General features: G+C 40.6%; 3 protein-coding genes across 3 annotated transcripts; 1 reads left to right on the top strand and 2 right to left on the bottom strand.

The window, feature by feature from the left end:
• Nucleotides 1-1,992: 1,992 nt before the first annotated feature.
• On the bottom strand, nucleotides 1,993-3,390 carry LOC139351288 (nuclear factor 7, ovary-like). The gene has a single exon (XM_070993109.1). It carries the CDS (start codon nucleotides 3,388-3,390, stop codon nucleotides 1,993-1,995), a length of 1,398 nt encoding a protein of 465 aa, XP_070849210.1.
• A 1,830-nt stretch (nucleotides 3,391-5,220) lies between these two features.
• On the bottom strand, nucleotides 5,221-6,903 carry LOC139329437 (nuclear factor 7, ovary-like). The gene has a single exon (XM_070959760.1). The coding sequence runs from the start codon at nucleotides 6,792-6,794 to the stop codon at nucleotides 5,388-5,390; it is 1,407 nt and encodes a 468-aa protein (XP_070815861.1). The 5' UTR covers nucleotides 6,795-6,903; the 3' UTR covers nucleotides 5,221-5,387.
• A 3,730-nt stretch (nucleotides 6,904-10,633) lies between these two features.
• dnase1l4.1 (deoxyribonuclease 1 like 4, tandem duplicate 1) lies at nucleotides 10,634-21,607 on the top strand. Its single transcript, XM_070959762.1, has 10 exons — nucleotides 10,634-10,647; nucleotides 16,503-16,588; nucleotides 17,529-17,617; nucleotides 18,030-18,116; nucleotides 18,532-18,644; nucleotides 18,887-18,999; nucleotides 19,713-19,870; nucleotides 20,217-20,313; nucleotides 20,632-20,707; nucleotides 21,318-21,607. Exons 2-10 carry the CDS (start codon nucleotides 16,508-16,510, stop codon nucleotides 21,479-21,481), a joined length of 978 nt encoding a protein of 325 aa, XP_070815863.1. The 5' UTR covers nucleotides 10,634-10,647; nucleotides 16,503-16,507; the 3' UTR covers nucleotides 21,482-21,607.
• Nucleotides 21,608-22,126: the final 519 nt, after the last annotated feature.

Raw genomic sequence — 22,126 nt, 5'->3', positions numbered from 1 at the left:
GCTTTCATTTCCTGGAGACTTACCCTAATCATAAGAATAACCACTCCTTGCCCAACCCTGACCTTACCTTTAACCCAAACCTGCACATTAAAATGAATGAGTTACATTATGGAGACATGTGTTTTGTCCCCTTAAGGGACATAATGAAGCGAGTCCCCACAATGTCACTGTGTAAACATATTTATGTCCACACAACATGACTAATACATCACTGCATGCACACACGCATGCACAAAACACACATTCAGCAGAAAAAGGAAACTTCTGATGTGACAGAAAGATTTGTTTGTTATGTTTCTGACTGGTCTGTTCTGTTAATTAAAGTGTCTTAATTCTGCCCAAAACCAAAGGTAAAACCTTAAACTGTTAAACTTTTTCACCCTCAACCCCAGATGTTTGAAAATTGGTAGAGAAAGAAGGGAAGTATGAATGAAAAAAACAATCTATACAGTATACACCATACCATATGAAAAGAAAATCCTAATTAAATCAAAACTGCCAGCAATAATGTCAAGTGCAAACTACAAACTAACCACATCGCGATGCAGCAGCACGTCACTGACACCTGAGGTTACTACACTAAAAGCTATCGGAGCTGTTCAAATAAACCAGAGTTTAGGTCGCCCTCATGTGGTCATATTATATAATAGCAGCATGCTCCACCTGCTGAACCACAGCCACCTTATGAGGATTCTATTGATCAATTAGCTACTGAGCATTGATCTTGAATTTCAGTTCATGCATTTTTACTTTTTATTAAAGTACATTCATATTGTATTTAATTCACTTGTTTTTTTTGTTTGTTTGTTTTTTACTATTGTTGCTTTTTCTTTATGATTTGCTGTTATTTTTAGTCCAAACTTAAGGTAAGTTTAAAGGTTCAAATGCAAATGTGAAGTCTTTAATTTCTCTTGAATTATATAAAATGATTGATGTGAGTCTCAGAACAGGATTTGGACATGAATTTAAGTGTTGGACAGATGTTAAAAATGTTGTCAAAACAGTGAAATAAGGTGATCACAAAGTCAATGTCATGTAACCTCTGAGTACCATGAACGAATTATCCCAAAAATAATGTGATCTGTGATAGCGAAACATAGTTGGTTTTTTTTTTTCTTATATTGAACAATACATATATTTTTTTAAACAATTCTGAAGAATTTTCAGATATTAAGGTTACATGATTTATTCAATGTTTTTACTGTCAGGCTTACAATTGTAAAGAAGTGACTGGTTGTATGGATTCATGAAATGTTACTAACAATACATGAACATACCATAAATCTAATAAAAACATGTAGCATGAAATAAGTGGAAAACATACAGAGAACACATATGAAAAGTAGCAGATGTCCAAGATGTGTAACCATGTCCCATCAAGAGCTGCACAGCAGACATAAACATATCTAGGAAAAGTTCAGACACACAATCGACTCACTGCCAAGCTCCACTAATCAATACTTTTACACTAATGATATATCAAATGACCTGCGAATGGGATTAAAATTAGAAACTAGCTAGTGAAGAAAGTGAGAATGAATATTGGCTTTGTGTTGGTCCGTGTTCGATGGCTGTGTGAAGGCAACTGTTTGATCACGTTTGCCAAACAAGTTTCATTTAAAGAGTTTTTCTTCCAGATTTTTGTCTTTATTGGACCCTTTTGGCAGCTAAGAGGCAGACTGGAAATGTGAGGGTACAGTGGGCAGTATGATGTGCAACGAAGGACCCCAGCTGGAATCAGACTGGTGACAATGCAGTTAAGTGGCCTGCATAGCAAATATTTGGCTGCCAAGGTGCTTCATACAACTTTAAAAGTTGATAATGTCATTGTTGTGTGTCTGTCCACATGTAACGGTCTAACATCTAGCTGTGAGAAAACATAAAATAATGCAGCTTTGAGAGGCATTTTCCAGAAATGTTGTGTTCATCTGAAATACTGTTGAATCTCAGGACCATGCAGATAACATGAGATGGCATCTCTGTACATTATCCTCACAGTTCTCTCGTTACAGCGATTTTGCCTTGTAATACTTTCACTGGGAGTTCATTCAAAGTGCCAATGCATGCAAACAACTTGTCAGTGAAAGTGTGGGTGAAGGTGTGTATGTGTGTGTTAGTATCAGGATCATAGAACAACAGTTTTCCTCTGTTCCAGTCCACATGAATGCTGATCCTCTGGAGCTTCCTCTTCACCCGGAGAACAGCGGGTGGACATCCTAACAAGCGTGCACTGTATTTATTGTTGTAGAACTCGATTTGCCAGAACCCTGATTTTATGCGCCTCTTATTCTGGACTGACTCTGCTGCCACACCAATAAACCAGGCTGTATTGTCTCCTACTTCAACATCCCAGCTGTGAGTCCCTGAGTTAAAGCCCTCCCAGCTCCGGACAGAGCGATGATAGTCAAACCTCTCTGGGTTTTCAGGAACTTTCTGTCTCTCTCCGTGTCTCACACTGGTCAGATCTTCAGACAGGATAAATTCTGGGTTAGCTGTGTTTGGATCCAGAATCACAGGACTGTAGGGGGCAATCTCCTTCATCTTCTTCCAGATGTTGAAGGCCAGGTTGCCCAGGTGTTCGGCCACATCTATCAGAGCTCCTGAGACCAGCTGTGGATCATCCAGCAGGGGGCGCTGCTGGACTCTTTCCACTGCAGCCTTGTAGTTCTGCAGGAATGAGACGTCTTCAGCTCTCAGCTCCTCCTCTGTGGCTCTGATTGTGTCTGAAAGAGCTGCTATGTTTCTGCTCAGAGCCTCAATGTGCTCCTTCATCATCTGACTCTTCTGCTCCTCTTCCTCCCTCAGAGCGCTGATCCTGGCCTCCTCTTCCTCTTGTAGGAACTGATAAAACTTCTTAAACTGCTCCTTAATCTGCCTCTCTGTGTGTTGGGCTTGGACCTTAATGTGTTCAGCTGTTTGATCACAGTTTCCTTTAACTTGCTCAAAGAGCTTCAGTTTCTCCTGTAAGGGCTTCAAGGCTTTCTGGAGCTCCTTTTTGTGATCCAGTGCAAAGTCATGGATGGGTCTGAATCTGTGGTTGTTGTGTGTTTTTGAATCTCTGCAGACAAGACAAACTGGCCGCTGATGGTCCAGACAGAAGAGTTTGAGTTTCTCAGAGTGCAGACTGCAGAGAGCCTCAGATCCTGCTGAGGAACTCTGATCTCTTTCCAGTAAAAAGGTCTCACACAGGTTCTTTAATGCCAGGTTACGAGGTGGATCACTCCTTGACGATCTTCTCTTACAAACCGGACACTCCTGTGTAGGTTTCCCTCTCCACCATTTCAGCAGACAGTCTTTGCAGAAGCTGTGGCTGCATGTCAGCACAACAGGATCTTTAAAGATGTCTTGGCAGACAGGACAAGACAGATCCTCCTCTGATCGGAAAGACATTTTCTCTTTGAGTGAGGCTGGACATACCAGACAAACTGTTAAACAGGAAGTCAGTCAATTGTAGCTCCTCTTGAAAATTCCCGAAAAGTTACATCCACTCTGAGTCATTTTCTTCCCCTTAGATTTTAAATCCATGAATGCAGTCAGCAGCGTGAGAAAACTGCAGCACTCCCAGGAATTCTGCCTGTAGCTTTCCTCACTCAGACGAAGCTGTGGGTCTAGACTGAAAAAGATTCGTATTGTCTGTCTCTCAGTGTGTGTGTGTGTGTGTGTGTGTGTGTGTGTGTGTGTGTGTGTGTGTGTGTGTGTGTGTGTGTGTGTGTCATTTCCTGGTGGAGGAACAACGGTCTGTTTCCTGGTATGTCTCAGGTGAGTTGGAGGCGGAGCTTTCTCAGGAAATCCGTGCCAAACTTTGACTTTGACTAGTTTCCTTTCACAGCACTGTAGGTTTTTATAAATCAAGGACAACAATAAAACACAAGCTGGCAGTATAAATATAAAGTGTAACTTTTTTTTTTTTTTTTTTTAATATACAGTGTAACTGAAAATAAGTCAGGCACTGCCATGATGACGACAGCTGAAGCCACTGTCACTGAGCTTCACAATGGTTGTTCAGAAGCCTATGGGTGATGTCACACAATGTCCATGTTTTATACAATCTATGAGTTTTACACACGAATTTTACCAACAAAAATAGAAACAACCAGGAATAATATGTGATACCAATTAAATATAAATCATGGTCAAGTCAAATATATTTTTATTTGGCAGTATAACATTTGCCTCAGTCAACATTTCCTGAGCCAAGCTTAGCTCAAGTCAAGAAAACATCTTACACTAACAATAGAGAAGCTGATTGTGTTGCTTTGAGAAGTTTCTATCCCCAAGTTATAGACAATATGATACAATTTTGTTTTGTTGCTGTGATTCTGGGCCAACATCGGAATCAAATTTCTGTAAATCCAAGCTGACTACAGTAGCAAGTCCCAAAGTTGTCAGAGTCACACTGCAAGCCTACTGACTGTTAGATGCACAAAGGATAGTTCTGTAATGTTTGATCAATACACTGTAAACATACTGTATGTACAAAGAAAATGACATATCTTCAAATAACACATAAATGTTCAGTATTCCCACTCTAGACAAACACACAAAAATATATTTGTATGAGTGTGTGGTGTATACGCAAAGTTTGGTGTATAGTACAGAAATCAAAATGCAAATTTTGAACTGCAGTTCAACAGAGGGCACTAATGTATATAGAAAGCTGTTGTGTGGGTACAGATGAACTGTACTCTTTCAAACCTTTTCACCTAGCGTTTTTTATAAAGTTGTCAATAAAAGTAGTACTAGAATAGAACCCTGTGGCACACCTTTGTTAACTGGACTGACAGCCGTCAGATTGTGTTCGGGTGACAAATCCTGTTTATTATTTAATGCACTGGCAACCTGATTCAAGACACAGTACCGTGCCCGGGCCTAAGATTTTCAAAAAGACTGTTGAGATAAAAATGTTCTCACCTGATTGTTTAGCAGTTTGTTTAACATTTACGCTAGCCATTACAGTTAGGAAATTGGTTAATAATTATTTAGCTCATTTCGCTGACCCCCACTTTATGCAAAGGTAGGACATAGGTTACTTTCCAAAGGTCGGATGCTCTCTGTTTCCACTTTCAGATTAAAAATATAAGATAAGCTTTCAATTAAAAATGGAAGTGCTGTCAATAACAACCTTGGCTCTAACTGGTCGTTTGGAGAATCACTAGAGCTAAGAGCATTGAACACTTCAAGTTTTGTAAAATGCTTCGATGAAAAGATCTGAGTGCGAAGTCTGTTTGTCCAGCAAGGTACATGATGATTAGAGCCAGAGGGAGGAAATCTGGCATTTTCACATATACAGTATAAGCTGATGGACCAAAGTGTGCATTGAATGCATCACATACACTCTTTCCAGTTGAGATAGTGGTACAACCTTGAACAGTTTCAAGGAGGTCGACTTATGTGAAGAGGTGTTTTACTGTGACTGAGACATTCAGTGGTAATATTTTTAGTTGGTGTTCATTTTTGTTACTGATGAATGGAAACAGCCTGTCAGAGAATGTGTGGGTGAAGGTGTGTATGTGTGTGTCAGTATCAGGATCAGAGAACGACAGTTTTCCTCTGTTCCAGTCCAAAAAAACTCTGATTCTCTGGAGCTTCCCCTTCACCTGGAGAACAAGGGGTGGACACCCTAACAAGCGTACCCTGTATTTATCATTGTAGAACTCGATTTGCCAGAACCCTGATTTTATGCGCCTCTTATTCTGGACTGACTCTGCTGCCACACCAGTACACCAGGCTGTATTGTCTCCTACTTCAATGTCCCAGCAGTGAGTCCCTGAGTTAAAGCCCTCCCAGCTCCGGACAGAGGGATGATAGTCAAACCTCTCTGGGTTTTCAGGAACTTTCTGTCTCTCTCCGTGTCTCACACTGGTCAGATCTTCAGACAGGATAAATTCTGGGTGAGCTGTGTTTGGATCCAGAATCACAGGACTGTAGGAGACCATCTCCTTCATCTTGTTCCAGATGTCGAAAGTCAGGTTGCCCAGGTGTTCGGCCACGTCTATCAGAGCTCCTGAGAGCAGCTGTGGATCATCCAGCAGTGGGCGCTGCTGGACTCTTTCCACTGCAGCTTTATAGTTCTGCAAGAATGAGACGTCTTCAGCTCTCAGCTCCTCCTCTGTGGCTCTGATTGTGTCTGAAAGAGCTGCTATGTCTCTGCTCAGATCCTCAATCTCTTCCTTCATCACTTTACATTTTTGCTTTTCTTCCTCCCTCAGAGCACTGATCCTGGCCTCCTCCTCCTGTTGTAGAAACTGATGAAGCTTCTTAAACTGCTCCTTAATCTGCCTCTCTGTGTATCGGGTCTGGACCTTAATGTGTTCTGCTGTTTGATCACAGTTTCCTTGAATTTCTTTAAAGACTTTCAGTTTCTCCTGTAAGGGCTTCAGGGAGTTCTTGAGCTCTTCTCTGTGATCCTGTGCAGCTTCATCGATAGGTCTGAATCTGTGGTTGTTGTGTCTTTTTGAGTCTCGACAGATGACACACACTGGCTGCTGATGGTCCAGACAGAAGAGTTTGAGTTTCTCAGAGTGCAGACTGCAGAGAGCCTCAGATCCTGCTGAAGATCTCTGATCTCTCTTCAGTAAGAAGGCCTCACACAGGTTCTTCAGCGCCAAGTTATGAGGTGGATCACTCAGTAAAGGTCTTCTCCTACAAACCGGACATTCATGTATTTGTTTCTCTCTCCACCATTTATGCACACAGGTTTGACAGAAGCTGTGGTTGCATGACAGGATAACAGGATCTTTAAAGATGTCATAGCAGACAGGACAGGAGAGATCCTTTCGTGAACAGGAAGCCATTGTCTCTTTGAATGCATAGAAAAACACTCTGGGTAGAGGAAGACCGTCAGTTCTGTCTCTCCTTCCTGCTTTAACAACGTCCCTCAGTTACTTTCACTTTGATTCTTGATTTTTTCAGAGCAGGATAAACTGGAAGTTTTCAATGTTCCAGTATTACATCCCCTACCTCTCTTTCCTCAGTTATGAAGATTAATGCGATCGTGTCTCTCAGTGTGTCCGTGTCTCTTGTGAGGGTGCAATGTAAAAAACAAACTCCATTTCCTCGTTGTCACAGATGATGTAAAATAAAAGGTGGAGCTTTGTCAGACCACTGATGTGACTCAGTGCGGTGGTGTCACACTATTTTGAGATCACCGTACATCAACATACCTTTCATGGGAAGAGTACAAAGACAACATGTTGAGTTCTGACAAATGGAAAACACACATGAAACCAAATTCATTTGTGTCATTTCCATGGTATGTGTTTGCTTTGCATCATCTCAAAAAGGTGTGATGGAAGAATTAAAACAAATGACAAACATGACAAGAAACGCACCACCCATACTCCTTAGGTCGCAATTTCATTTATATGTTAATTTCCAAAACAAAGTGTACACAGAAATCAAACATATGGTAGCTATATATATAAATACAGCTGGAGTAAAACAATGTCACTAGTCTCTGCAGTATGCGGTCGAGATGGCACAATTTTAAAACACATAATAGAGCCGCTGCATCACAGTCGCTAACATACCGTACGCGCTGCAGAGTGTTACTGTAACAATCACCATATTAGCTTTATGGTTATTTGTTGTCTTAGCTGTATTTGCTGTTGTTGGCAGCGGCAGTATGGGCAGTTTGTCCTTTGCAGGTGGCTGTTGCTCCGCCATAGCTTTCACTGGCCTCCTGACGCCGCTCACAGAGCTGTTTGACTGAGCGGCAGCTGGCAGCATGAGTGGAGGGAGGGGGCGGTGTGTGAGCAGTGATTGACAGATGTCAGACGCTCCCTCAGATGCTCCTCTGGCTCTGATTGGTCGTTTTGTGTCGGGCGCGGATGGATTAATGCAAATCGCAGTAGGCGCAGTAGGTGAGACCAATGGAGCCATTTTTTTTGTGCAATTTACATGTTTCACGTACTGCTGTCTGGGCATAGACAGCAGTACGTAGAGACAGTTTTAGCCACAAGAAGTGACTTTTATACAAGTTACCTACTGGCAGTTTTAACAAGTAGCTCTGGTTCAGAGTTAATCAGAGACAACTTATGAAGAAAGTGGTCTGTATGTGGATTCAGAGACATTTATGAACTAATCAGAGTGATCCATTGATACAGTATATAGTTTGTCCCTGATTTGCTCCTCATTTGCATTCAATTTCAATTTTATTTGTATAGCGCCAAATCACAACAGAAGTTGCCTCAGGACACTTTCCATATACAGCTGGTACAGACCAAGCTCTTTTATCTACAGAAAACCAACAATTCCCCCATGAGCAAGCACTTGGCGACAGTGGCGAGGAAAAACTTCCTTTTAACAGGCAGAAACCTCGAGCAGAACCAGACTCTGGGTGGGCGGCCATCTGCCTCGACCGGGCAGATGGCCGATTTGCATCTCATTAACTACTCAAATTTTCAATTCTGTATTGTAAAGTGCTACTGAGGCGTACTACGAAAACCATGAAAATAAGACCCAAGATGTAGTAAACCAAAATTATCCTTTAAAATCCCACTAATTTAACATTTTATCTACATGTTGCTTCATTACTGGGCCCCTGATACAGAGAACTCATGAATTTCAGTGGACGTACACGGTTGCCAGCATTTTTCTGGCAGAGTTCAGTGTGAGTTGAGTTGCCAGCAGCACAGATCACCTGTCCAACCTCCGTAACAGCTGATGAATCACCACGTGAGAACTTTGAGAAAACAAAAGTATTTGTTTTGGCTGCTCAGATTCCACCAACCTTTCACTGAGAATCATCTTTTCCTCTCCGTCAGTACCTGAAACACCTACAGTTTGTTGGTGTGAAAACATAAACATGTGTGACGATGAATTTCTTGTTGAAACGTGACACTGTGTGGGACAAGAAATAACATTACACAAAGAGCAATCATAAGTTATTTGCACATTATTTGCATCACGATGGTTGCTTTTGCAGAAACTACGGTATACACTGGTCATTTGGGGTATTTGAACAAATGACCAATACTATCAATTTTCTAGACAGATAGCTAAATCGATCAATAGATACTTTCTTTATCTCTGAGGGAAACTCACATGAATGAAACACCACAGTACAAGTGTGCAAATTACAGTGTGGTGTGCAAAATGAATGTAAATATATGTTTAAAGTTACAAAGATGTATTGCACTTTGCCAGAAGTTATAGAAAATGCAATTACGACTCCCAAGAACCAAATCCAGTAAGACCTCGGAAGCCCCCCAGTCCACTGGTGAGTTAACAGGTCGATGGCCCCCGGCAGGAATGAGCTCCTGCCTGGTGGGGCCTCGTGTTGCTCATCACAGTTCCTGACGTGCACTCCCTCAGTCTTACAAACATTCGCCTGCCAGTCAGGTAATTCTAGTTATCAGTGAAACATTGTCCACCCAGTGCTTCGCCGCCCTCCCTTGCGTGAGATGTGGGGGGTGGGGGTCTGGTGGGAGGGGGCGCTTGTGTTGAATCCATTAAAAAACAGGTTTAGCTCTTCAGCCTAGTTAGTATACTCTGAAAATAAACACTGACTGATCAAAGGTCTCCTGTTAAAGGCTGATGAAGTCCTGTCTGAGAGCAACACCCCACACCTCAGAGATCACTGTGAGTTCATTACTTTCTTTGAGTTCATTACTTAAACTGTAAATTGTCATTCCGGCCCGCTGAGATAACTGCTCACTTTGTATGTTATTGATCACAGCCGCTTGTTTTACTGTCTAGATGAACTCAGTGGTGTTGCTTTAAACTTGTACAACTCAAATGAAAATATTTTTACTTGTCTACATGTATTTGATAACTTCAGAGGCTAGTTACTCTGTCAATTCAGAAACGTAATCACATTTTTTTTTTGCCTGAACGTAAGGCTGCAACCATATAAACACAGATATTTTACAACTCTTTCTAGCAAGTAAAAATCCTTGAGGCCAAGGGCCCCGCTGACTCCAGGCCCCAGGGAACACGCCCGCCTCGTTATTCAACTACAGTATTTCCAGTTCAAACTGGGAAGTGTGCTGTAAACTATCTGACTGGATTGCATCTTTTTGTCAGAGGAAAGGCAAAAGTACTCTCAAACAAGTCAAATGTACATGTGTACTTGTGTATGTGTACTTTAGGAGGTAAACCCATTCCTGCGGGTGTGTCTTGTGTCACTGCATTGTGGGGTCATGTCATCCGATCTCTGCTGAGAAGCTACGAGCAGACAAACATCCTCTCACACACGCAAACACATTTTAATGCTCAGATTTATGGTCTCCCTTTGTTTTGAGATCATAAAGGCAAGACGGTATCCTCTCACACATAAACACACGCGCGCACACACGCACACACACACACACACACACACACACACACACACACACACACACACACACACACACACACACACACCAGGAAAACATTATGGAGGGCGGGATCCCTCTTTTGTTTTGTTTTTTCTCTCTCTGTCCAGCCCTCACTATTGGGTGGCTTTCGACCAATCACATTGCCTGTGGTCACCCACAACAGAATATTTTGCCGCTGGCGGTGACTGCAGATCCGAGCATTCACTGTAAAGCTCACAAGGTTTTCCCCTCTGTTCCTTCACCTTGAGTGATCCTCATTAGGAATAAACTCACCTGGCAGAAGGTCCGTCAGCAGCAGCAGATCCTCCTCCTCCTCCTCCTCCTGCAGGTGAGAACAACTCGTCTGTTTGTCTGTTTTTCCTCTCGCTGAGCTGAATACCTGAGAGGCTTTACATGTCTTCAGACAATGAAACAGCCCTCATCCTTCTGTGGCCTAAAACAAGTGGGACGCTGTCACAGTCAGTCATTTAAGAACAGATTGTAGGTGCTGCTAGTTTCAACTTTGTATTAGCAGTGAAACTTAGTAGACATATGAGAAGTACACAAAGTATAGAAGTAGTAAGTAGGGTACCTTTCATTTATTGTTGTGGTACAGGGTACCTTGTGTCTGTTGTTGCATCACTAATAAAAATCCTCAGAAAAGTTGGGGATTGTTTTCCTTTGATATGTAGAAGAACTAAATGATTTGTATCAGACAAATTCACTGCGTTAATGAGATTGTTTGCCTGAGGTCAGAGTTGACGTTTCGTTGATGCAACAGCATGTTTTATGATCTTATCTCATGAAAAAAAAAAAATCCAAACTAATAACTCAAACCATGACATAAATGTTGTGGAGTAAAAGTTGAAAGTGCTCCAAAACGGAAATACTCAAATATCTCAAAACTGTACCGAGCAGTACTGAATTATTCATTTTATTTACTTCAAACCTACTTTTCGTTAAACTACATTACAACAGGAAATACCTTAAGTTTTTTATATTTCACAATAAACTTGTAAAAAACACTGTTCTAGTCCACCAGAAGTCATGCCTCCCACCACATGGACCACATACCACATTAAATTACCACAGTACGACACCAAATACTGCTTACAGATTAACACATGTTGTTAAATGCAGGATTTTTCATGCAAGTTTGCTTTTGTCAGGTATTCAGTTGTAGATTCTGGATATTAATACAAAATAACATCATATAAAGTGTGGTGTATTACTACAGATCAAGCTAACCAGCAGTATATAAAGTAGTTTAAAATAAACCTCAACTTTACCATTATTAATAGTTATTAGTTATTAATAGTTGGAATCAATTATATATTCTACAAATACATTATTCTTAAAAGGGTCATTCTGCATAAGGAGTACTTTTACGTTAGTACTTTGACACTATTTTGATACGAATACTGCTCATTAATGCCATTTGAAAAACAGAGTATTTCTACATCATAGTATTTCTACCTTTACTTAGTAAACAGTAAAAGTACGGGGGTACTGAAAGTATCTGAGTGTTTTTCCACCGTTTGCCATAAGCTTTTGCATGCAGGCGACACTGAACAAAGAGATGAAGTAACCTGAAACCTGAAGCGGTGAGCTGCTGGACGTATGCAGCGTTTCACATATCATTGTTCAAATATTTGAGCGGTCACACACAGTTGCTACTGATGACAGGAAGAGAATCACACATTTACGTTGCTAAAGCATCATAAAACCAGAAAACAGAAAACTAAATTACTGGATGGATTAAAAATGGGGAGACAACTTTGCTGATAGATATTTAGATGCCTGCCACAGACGGCTCCAGAGGAGAGGCCACATTGTTTCTATGGAGGCGTTCTATGTTTCTAGCATGTTTTGTTAGCATTATCAACAATTTACGGCTGAGGCTGACAGGAATTTGCTATCCTGCCATGAACTGTTGGATAAGTAGAAACTTGGATCGAATGTAGTGCTCGATAAAGTGAAGGAAATGTGTGAGACTGGATAAAAACAATCTAAACTGACAGAGCGGGGTAGATCAGTGGGTCCACAAAGCCTCGGACTTTGACCCAAGACACTGCTGTTACAGTCAATAACGTTGGTTCCCTCACCTTAAGAAAGCATGTATTTTAACTAGTGCTGTCAATCGATTAAAACTTTTAATCACGATTAATCTCATGAATGTCATAGTTAACTCGCAATTAATCACAAATTAATCGCACATTTTCCTCTATTCTAAGTGTCCCTTGAATTGTCATTTTAATACTATTATCAACATGGAAAAGTGGATCGGCTTGCTTTGTGCAAATGTTTTTTACTGAAAACAGTGGGTAGTGTTATATTTCACACTAACATTCTCACTTTGAGCAGTCATTCACATTTGAATGAATCAAATCTCACACAATTTAACACTGTCAATAAACAGATGACAAAAAATAAATGCTTGGTTACAAAAAAGCCCCTTCAGCAACCCTTTCTAAGAGATCAAAACAGGGTGATACAAGATAAAGTTACAAAGTGCACATCATTGTAAACTAGGACTCAGCCTATAGTGCAGTTAAACCATGGCTTAAACTTTCCTTTCTTAAGTTTCCTTTGAACATAACAGCATCCATCTGCCTCTGTCGAAAGCCGTCCACTGTCGCCTGGCTTTGACAAGGAGGCGGCGGAGAATTCGCATTCGCCGTGTGTTTGTCCATCAAGTGGTATTTCAGACTGGATGTGCTACATTGATAATTCAGTTCACACCAACAATACACACAGATAACTTTAGTCTTGTCAGTCGACCCATCTGGCAACTTTTTGAAACTAAACTTTTCATTCAGACTCTTGTTCGCATCCATTTCAGCATTTCGCGTTTGACATCCACACAAACCAGTAGCCTACTCTTTTACAGCTAACGAGCAGGCAAGACCAAACACGTGTGTGGAGCGTGCCTATTGTTTTGTTTCCGGTTTGGATCTTGTAGTTTTTCTCATGTTACTAGCAGCGGCCTCAGCTTATAAAAAACTACGAGTTCACCAGGTCACAAAGAGCGTTAATCTCATGATAAAAAAATGACACCGTTAAAATTGATTTGTGTTAACGCGTTAATAACGAGATATTTTTTGACAGCACTAATTTTAACCTGAATCTTACTCTAACTCTAACCAGAGCCAGACCAGACAAAAATGTTGTGGGGGAAAAGGGGTGTCAGAAACTGCAATATGGGTAGATGGAAGGGAACAACAAAGATGGTATTTTGTCCTTTAAGATGAAAAGTCAAGTAAACTATTCAGCCTCTGGGGACCATGAACGTCAGTACCAAATTTCCCTCAGCAGCTGGTGAGATATCAGTCTTGTTGGAGTGACTTTTAAAGAGCAACAGACTTCAATACCCAGAGCAGCTAACGTGAATGTCTGTAGTGTCGTAGTCTGTAGCTGTTCATGGAGTGGAGTCACCGTCAGAAACAGGGTGAGGTCGACGTTGAGGTTAAACTGACTGAAAGGACACGGTGAGACGTCTGGCTCAGAGGCTCAGGGTGAGGACAGTTTTGGTGGCCTGAAGTCAAAAACAATATGTCACAAAACATCTCAGAATGAGTATTTCACAACACCAATCATCAATACAGACGAGTTCAGGTCTTTTTGTTGATGTTGTGCTTTTGCCCAAGTCTTTAAGCTGATAGTGATCCAACCAGCCGTCGCCTAGAGTCAAAAAAAACGCTGTACGCAAGTTTTAACAGTCTGATGTCTGTGTTTTACCTCAACTATCAACTCCACCTTTATTGTTCTTGGTTGATTGGAAAGTATAAACTAAAAAAAAGTAATCTTGATAATTGACTGAAATTCAGGTAACGTTCATGATCTCGTAAAAGGTTCCTGCTGCTGAAAAGAGCTGAAGGAAGAAAGTGAACAGAGCACCCAAAAGTCCAGGCAGACATCAGACTGTGTTTTTTACAGCCACAGCAGACAGGGCATCACTTACATGAAAACTACCAGCAAGTACAAACATATGACGGAAACTGGCTGGGAGTTTCACCAGAGGCAAAACTAGTCAGGGCGACACTGATATCTGATCCCAGTGTTTACAACATCATTATGTTTTAGTTCTGAGGAAATGCAGTGGGAGTTGGCATGCTGTGGCTGCAGGATCAAGTAATCACCTGCTGAACAGCAGGACAAATGCAAATGAGTTGGACAACCTCCACAACACAAACGCAAGCACACTGCTAGCAGGGATTTTATCATTCCATGAGTTACCTGTTAAACCTCGAAGGACGACCAGGCAACGACAAGAGGGCGGCAGAAACAACACACACATTGATGCTGGACTGCAACTTTGTTCATCAGAAGTAGTAATAAAAACTATTTCCATGATTATCAGTGTTCAAAATGCTTGTTTTCTCCAATCAACAGTCCAAAATCCAAAGACAACTGAGGTGGGAGGCAGAGAATCTTTGTCAGCTTTGTTTTATCCATGACTCAAATGATTCAATTATCAAAATAATTTTTTGTTTCAGCTCTACAGATTTTATCCATCTTCTGTTTATTATTTGTATCCTTATCCTAAAAAATGGAAACTTAATTGATTTACTACTGTTCCTCCTTTGATGTGGTCTCAGTAAACACAGCCAATAAATTACAGTGACATTTTGTTGCATGAATCAGGCGCCAAAAAAATGTTACAGCAGACTGATGACTGTTTTATACCAAATAACTATGAATCAAATAATTGACTACTGACATAACATGTTATAATTAAAAGGTACTTTTATTTGGCGGAAGAAAAAGCCATTAAATAATGGCAGTCATTAATATGACAGAAAACAATGATTTTTAAATGACTTCAAAAATGTTTCTTTAAATATTTGTAGTGAACAGATGAAACCAGTCTGGATGCGGTGGATCTGTCTCCAATCAACATCTCACTATGACTGGTGGTGGTTTTAGGACGATGAAATGAAATTACTCTCTCAACATTCAGATTTTTTAAGATACAGTTAAATCTGGACATTACGTTGATTACCACTGGCATCAGAACACATATATTCAATTAAGTAAAAGAATCAATACGAGGCTGTAAAACTACTCAAAATTCTAAATTCTACATTTTAATTTTCATATATAACTTTTTACTTAGAAACTGTTTGACTTTAATTTTCTCTTCTTGACAGACCTGAAAACTGTGTTTAATCAGAGACTCGTCATATTTGTACATCTGTTTGACTTTTCCTTTAGAGCCGCAGGGTGACTGATGGAGTCTAAAGGGTAAACTGACAGAGTGGTACTGAGAGCTAAATCTACAGTACTGTGTTAGTGTACGTTCTGTTGATGTGAAGCAGATGACTGCAGTCACATGGGTGGAGACGGGCTTATCGGTGGCATTTGGGACGGACGTCATAAAGACACTGTGGCTAAACCTGTTAGAACAAGCTGTGGACAGTTTCCTCAGCAGTTTCTGGTGAAGCACTGATCTCAAGCTCATTCAGGAAAATCCCAGAAAGCAGTTTGTATTCATTTATCTATTTATTTGTTTTGAAGTGAATTTAAGCTCTTAATTTTTGTTTTACCTCATAATCACACTTTCACAATTTGTTGTTTTCTTACTCATATTTTGTTAACTGAATCTCTTCTTCAGTTCATATAAATTTCCATCACCCTGTTCTTTTACCCTCATATTTCTGGCTTCATCTTCTCTAATAGCTTCACTTTTTAAGCAATTACTACTACAATTATTACTAGTAGAAATTACCCCCTGGTGTTCTTAATTAAATCACCTCCAAATTAATCGTTACCTTTGAAATTCTTCAAATTTCATCCTGCTTATTTTCAGTTGATACGCATGTTTTTTCCACGTGTATTTATTCCTGTTACTTCCTGGAGAGATGAAACACACACCTGCTGTTTAAAGCCAGACTCAGTGAACAGTATTTTATCTTTACAGCGTGTACCTGAATCACCACAAACATGTTTTCATTGTGTACGGTGTGAATTTAGGTGCCTGTTACACAGGCCTCAGGCTAGGTGAGCTGAGACGCCGTCAGGTTTTATGAGACGAGGCTGCTTTTAACACAGAGCTGTCTACGCTCAATAGACGGCGAGTCACAGCTTGTCTGATGTAAATTAAGTAATACCACACATGCCTGTTCATGTCCAGACGCAGACAGACTCATGAAAATGCCAATAATGTTTCTCTTCTCTTCCTGTTTTTTCCTTTTTTCTCTGCAGCCGCCATGAAAATAGCATCTTTTAACATCCAGAAGTTTGGAAAAAGCAAAGTGTCTGACCCTGATGTCCTGAATATCCTGGTTAAGGTAATGATTTGAACGCATGCACGCACACACGCACAAACACACACAGTCGTCTTTCCATCATTTTTGGGGACATTACATAGACTTACATTAATTTCCTGAAGACTTACCCTGATCATAAGAATAACCACTCCTTGTTAACACAGTCACCACAATGTGACCATGAGAAATACACACACACACACACACACACACACACACACACATTCATTTGTTTGCTCTTACATATCTGATGTAGTTAATTTTCATTTCAGTTGATTTACCATCACCAATGTTTGCGTATCAAAACAATTCAGAAATGAGCAATTAGTAAAATGATATTAGTGGATGCATCAGGGCCACAACTCACAATTATTGTCATTATCTGAACATCTGCCAACTGTATTCTTAGTCTATTAAATTTTAGACAAAATTAGTGTGAAGGGCACTGAAAATGAGCGGTCTTTAAAATCAATTACCAAGTAACTAATGACCTACATTAATGATTAAAATTGTCAAATGTATTAATAAATGAGCAATAAAATAAAAAATAAAATGCATAAGACACTGAGATAAACAGATTTTGCCCAAAATTTCCTGCATCACATTCTGTCAGAACGTGATATTATGAAAACTGACTGTACCCAGGCTCCTCTGAAGAGCGTTAACTTTGTCCAAGCACACTTGCAGCCTCATCCAGTTAAGCACGTTTTTATGTCCTTTTCATTATGTTAGCCTGCAGCATCGTACCGATGAGTTAGCATCAGTGCTCTTAAAGGTTTTCAACACAGAAATATTGACTGCTATGGAGTGAAATAAATATAAGCTAGTTAAGGCTGAATGTAACTGCGCTGAAGATGGTCTGTTTCATCTGATACCTGTGGTGTTGTCAGGTCAACATGACCTCATGAATGTGGACATGTGTGTAAAACTTTGAGATCTCTCTCTGATCTCTGCCTTCCAGATCGTGTCTCGATACGACATCATTGTGATCCTGGAGGTGGTGGACATCAGCGGAGAGTCTGTAGAAACCTTGCTGAATGAACTCAACAAGTGAGTGCAGGCTTTGCCTCCGTCCTCATTACCATCATCATTATTACTATTATTGTCTGCATGAAGAAGTGAGTTCCTGAGACTTGGCAATTTCCTTTATGCATTGCAACTTATGGCAACATAAGAAAACAATACCAAGAGTATAAAGAGTCAAGTGGCTCTGTGAGACTGCACATATATGAAATGTATGAAATGAGCAAAATGCTAATGTTAACTATGTTAATGACAAAGCTAAATCATGTTCACTGTCTTAGTTTAGCATGTTAGCATGCCAAGATGTGGCACTTCGCACTAAACACAAAGTACAGCGCAGTGTGTGACACAGGACCAGCAGATACAGAATACACACAGTGCTGAAAAGAGGTCTGATCGATGTAAAGACAAATTAAATTAAGTCCGTCTGTCTGTTCAGAGCCAACAGGAAGCATCACTATACTCTGAAGATCAGCAGTCGCCTGGGTCGAACACGCTACAAGGAACAGTTCATGTTCCTGTACAGGTGAGTGTTCACCTGCAGCACATTCCCACTGGTTCCCCATAAAGATCAAATGACAGCAGTCTGTCAGTACAGGAGATCAGTTTGAAGAGCCCTGTTCTTCATACATCAACAATGGATTTTGCTCGATTACAAAGATGATTTGACACTGGCCTGAATCTTTCTGCAGTTCCACTTCAAATTTATCTGAGCTGTTACCAAAGTCTTCTCAGCATTAAACGCTCAGCTCCTGCAGACTAACACACACACACAGTTTGTAGCTTTGTCCTTCATGAAGAACAGCTGTGATCAGCTTGAATTCAAGTCAGACACAATGGATTCTAATGATGAGTATGACTTTGTGTGTGTGTGTGTGTGTGTGTGTGTGTGTGTGTGTGTGTGTGTGTGTGTGTGTGTGTGTGTGTGTGTGTGTGTGTAGGGATGACATGGTGGACTTGGTGGGTTCCTATCAGTTTGATGACCAGGTGACTGAGGGAGGAGACGTTTTCGCTAGAGATCCTTACATCCTGCGATTCAGATGCCTCAACACAGGTAGAAGACATCTGTTTGAAGGCTTTAGAGAGGACTAAATATCTTCAGAAAGACAGAAAAATTAGGAAAATGCAACAAGACTCAACTACAAGCCTGTTTGCACCTCCTTAGATTTAGGTTAGAACTTGGCTTTAGGTGTAGGGTTATATTTGGCTGTAATCAATGTTTACAAGAAGGAACGACTGCAGTGGGCTTCCTGTCACATGTCTGAATGTAAATGTGTGTGTGTGCACCCACCTTAGTGCTGAAAGACCTCGTGATGATCCCAGTTCACACCAAACCAGACGACTCGGAGACGGAGCTGGATGAGCTCTACGATGTCTTCCAGCACGTCAAGAAGAAGTGGAGTACTGATGTGAGGACAGGACATCATCAGGACACTGACAGCACAAACAATACCATCGATCTAACACACTGAACCTCAAACACCTGTGCCTGTGTCCCAGAGGATGAAGCAGCTGAACTAATATATCAAGTCAGCCACATAGCACAGAAGTAGACAGCGATAATCAGTTAAAGGATCAATGTTGAAACAACTAGCTAACAGTAAACTAGATAGCAAAGGTGATGGATGAATAGTTATGATTTACAGTTATCTTAAAGTAACAGATAAACAGTTGATATAATTAGCATTAGCTGGAAGTACTGGATAAACTCTGAAAAAGCTAAACGTAATCAAGCACTTAAGTACTAAAAGTAAAGGACAGTTAGTTATCAAGACTGAAAAAGATGGACTGGCTGAAAATAATAACTAAGTGGTGAAATGAAATAAACATCTTGAACTAGCTGAAACCTGGTGAAAGACCAATTTGGTTTAAACACTGATGGTTCAATAAAACAACATCCATGATCCAACAGGATCATCAGCCACCGATCTATCAGTAAGGACATGAAAATAATGTTCATGTCTGTCAGAAAAAACTAGTCACACCTCTTAGTAATTTTAAAAACAGCTGATCTTCAGATAATGCAGTTAAGGAAAACAACTTTCTGAGAAACAAGATCACGTTCCAGTTAATGTGCACGTCGTGAATCTGGGTGTTGATGCTCTGTCACCTTTTTCTGTAGAACATGATGATCCTGGGCGACTTCAATGCGGACGGTCTGTACGTCTCCAAAAAGGACATGAAGAACATCCGTATCCGTAGCGACACAAACTTCCACTGGCTGATTGGAGATGATGTCGACACCACGGCCAGCAACCGAAACGACCACACATACGACAGGTAACACACACACACGCAGATGCCAGAGGTGGAACGTAGAAGAAATCGAAAGCTATCGAAGCTCATCTTAGCACAAAGCAGTAGAAATAGAGCCAGGCCAACAGTGTCTTCTTTAAAAAAAAAAAAACACACTAAAAACATCTCTTTTCACAAAATTTTAGTTAAAGTTTATGGGCAAAACTTCTTAGATTCAGTGTTTCTATTATCCCTTTTTAATAATACCTTATGTTCTTGAGTTGTTGTGATGTTTGATGTTTGATCTTTGTCTTTTTTTGCAGTCATTCTACACCTGTCGCATGAAATGTGCCGTACAAATAACCTTGACTACCGTATATCTCCTGTTCAGGATAGTTGTTTACGGCGACGACATGCTCGAGGCTGTGGTACCGAACTCGGCCAAACCTTTCAACTTCCAGACGGCGTACAGACTCAGCGAGGAGCAGGTCTGTGGTTGTTTCCAAGCTTTCATTTCACACAGCCTGAAATGAATCATTATGCTGTTCTTAGGACCATTGAAGTCTGTCAGGCTTAAAGTCAAACCTCAGTTTGGCATTACAGGTTACAAAATCACCAAATTCACTTTGGTTGCAGCAGTGACTCATTATTTGTAAACCACAGTTCCACCTGGCAGGTAGAACTAAGGTTGAACTTACAAACAGCTGGTTTGATCCTGTCAACACGTGGTTCACCTTCATCCACAATTATGTAAGAGCTCACAATTCACAACCACCATTGCTAATCAATGAATGTTTATTTTCCAGGCTCTGAAGGTGAGCGACCATTACCCTGTGGAGGTGGAGCTCAAGTCCATGAGTAAGGCAACACATGTAGAGGATGGTAACCAGCACAATCAAACACACTTAGAATTATGTTTGAATACTACTATTGTGATGAACAGCTGTAAAATCAATGTTTGCTTCTTGTTAAATGATGTCTGGCAACACAAGCTGACTGACTCAAAGAATCTATGTTTTGCTGAAATGTTTCAGTGCAGGATATTCATTGAGATGATTGTCAGAGTGTGTAAATAAATAGATAAATAAATAAATAAATAAATAAATAAATAAATAAATAAATAACAGCCTATATACTCTACAAGAAGGCTGAACCTTTTATCCAATGAGAGTTCACTTTTTGTTTGGATTAAACAAACAAGCTGTAATGTGTTTATTGGTGAGCTGATTTTGTTCCCACTGGACAGACCCAGGCTAGCTGTTTCCTTTATGCTAAGCTAAGCTAAGCTAAGCTAAGATAACTGCCTGCTTTTAGTAGTCTTTAATTGTATGGATAGACATGTGAGTGGTATTGATTTTCTTATGTAACTGAAGAAACGAGAGTCAATGACTGTATTACCCAAAATGTCAAACTATTCCTTCAAAAGCCAGCCTTGCTAACCTGTGCTGATGGAGCTGCCGGACTCAGTGGCTTATGTGGTTTTTCTCTGTAGGTTGGGATGAGCAGCAGCTTGACCCGCAGCGGCTTGTGGTCGTGGACGAGGATCTGCTGGAGCTGAAGAGAGGAAACCTGCTGCTGGAGAGGGAGAAGCTCAGCCTGGAGATCCAGATGCTCCGGGCGAAGATGGCCAAGCTAAATCGTGGAGATGAAGCTTAAGTTCAGGAGGCCGGATCCATCCCAAACACATGACAGAACAAGAAACTCCTAACTTATCCCATGTCTACAGAACCGCTCTGTAGTGTTCAATTTGACTGTTGGCTGGATGATGTTGTGGGTGTTCACTGGGCGTTCACCACTTTACATCAGGCGTCATCCTGGATTGCTGCTCATATTTGATTTTCTGGATGACTGCGCGTATCCTTCACCAACATGAACTGACTGATATGGACACTTGTCAGGTATTTTTTTTTACTTTTGACTGAATCATGCTGTCGGTCTTGTTTCCTCCACACTGCACACAAGCTGAAATAAATTATAAGTGGCTCATTTGTTACACAGATTTGGACTAATTCTTGTGTAGATTTGATTCTCAGCCCAAACCAAATGGGACCTGACAGGTTTGGGCCGGGTTGGAAGTCATGTGTTAAATCGCCATCAACTTCCTTTATGGGCTGAAGCTGTGACATGAAAGGAGAACAAATCTTTCAATTAAATCTACACACATTTCCATGAAGGAAAATTAGCTTATCACTATCAGTCTCTCCTACGATAACCTAACTCTGCACTTTCAACCTCCTTACTGACTAAGGGGCTGCAGCTTTCTGTCGTTTTATAAAGAATGACAAGATCCTCCTCTGCATC

This window comes from Chaetodon trifascialis, chromosome 3 (assembly GCF_039877785.1).
Source record: "Chaetodon trifascialis isolate fChaTrf1 chromosome 3, fChaTrf1.hap1, whole genome shotgun sequence".
Taxonomy (NCBI): Eukaryota; Metazoa; Chordata; class Actinopteri; order Chaetodontiformes; family Chaetodontidae; genus Chaetodon; species Chaetodon trifascialis.
This window is presented reverse-complemented; position numbering and strand designations above follow the sequence as displayed.

Excerpts from the sequence above, each read along its gene's own strand:
- LOC139351288 (XM_070993109.1), bottom strand. The coding sequence starts at position 3,390 with ATGTCTTTCCGATCAGAGGAGGATCTGTCTTGTCCTGTCTGCCAAGAC.
- LOC139329437 (XM_070959760.1), bottom strand. The coding sequence starts at position 6,794 with ATGGCTTCCTGTTCACGAAAGGATCTCTCCTGTCCTGTCTGCTATGAC.
- dnase1l4.1 (XM_070959762.1), top strand. The coding sequence starts at position 16,508 with ATGAAAATAGCATCTTTTAACATCCAGAAGTTTGGAAAAAGCAAAGTG. Across the intron at positions 17,618-18,029 it reads TTGCTGAATGAACTCAACAA|AGCCAACAGGAAGCATCACT; the intron begins GTGAGTGCAGGC and ends CTGTCTGTTCAG. Across the intron at positions 19,871-20,216 it reads AACGACCACACATACGACAG|GATAGTTGTTTACGGCGACG; the intron begins GTAACACACACA and ends TCTCCTGTTCAG.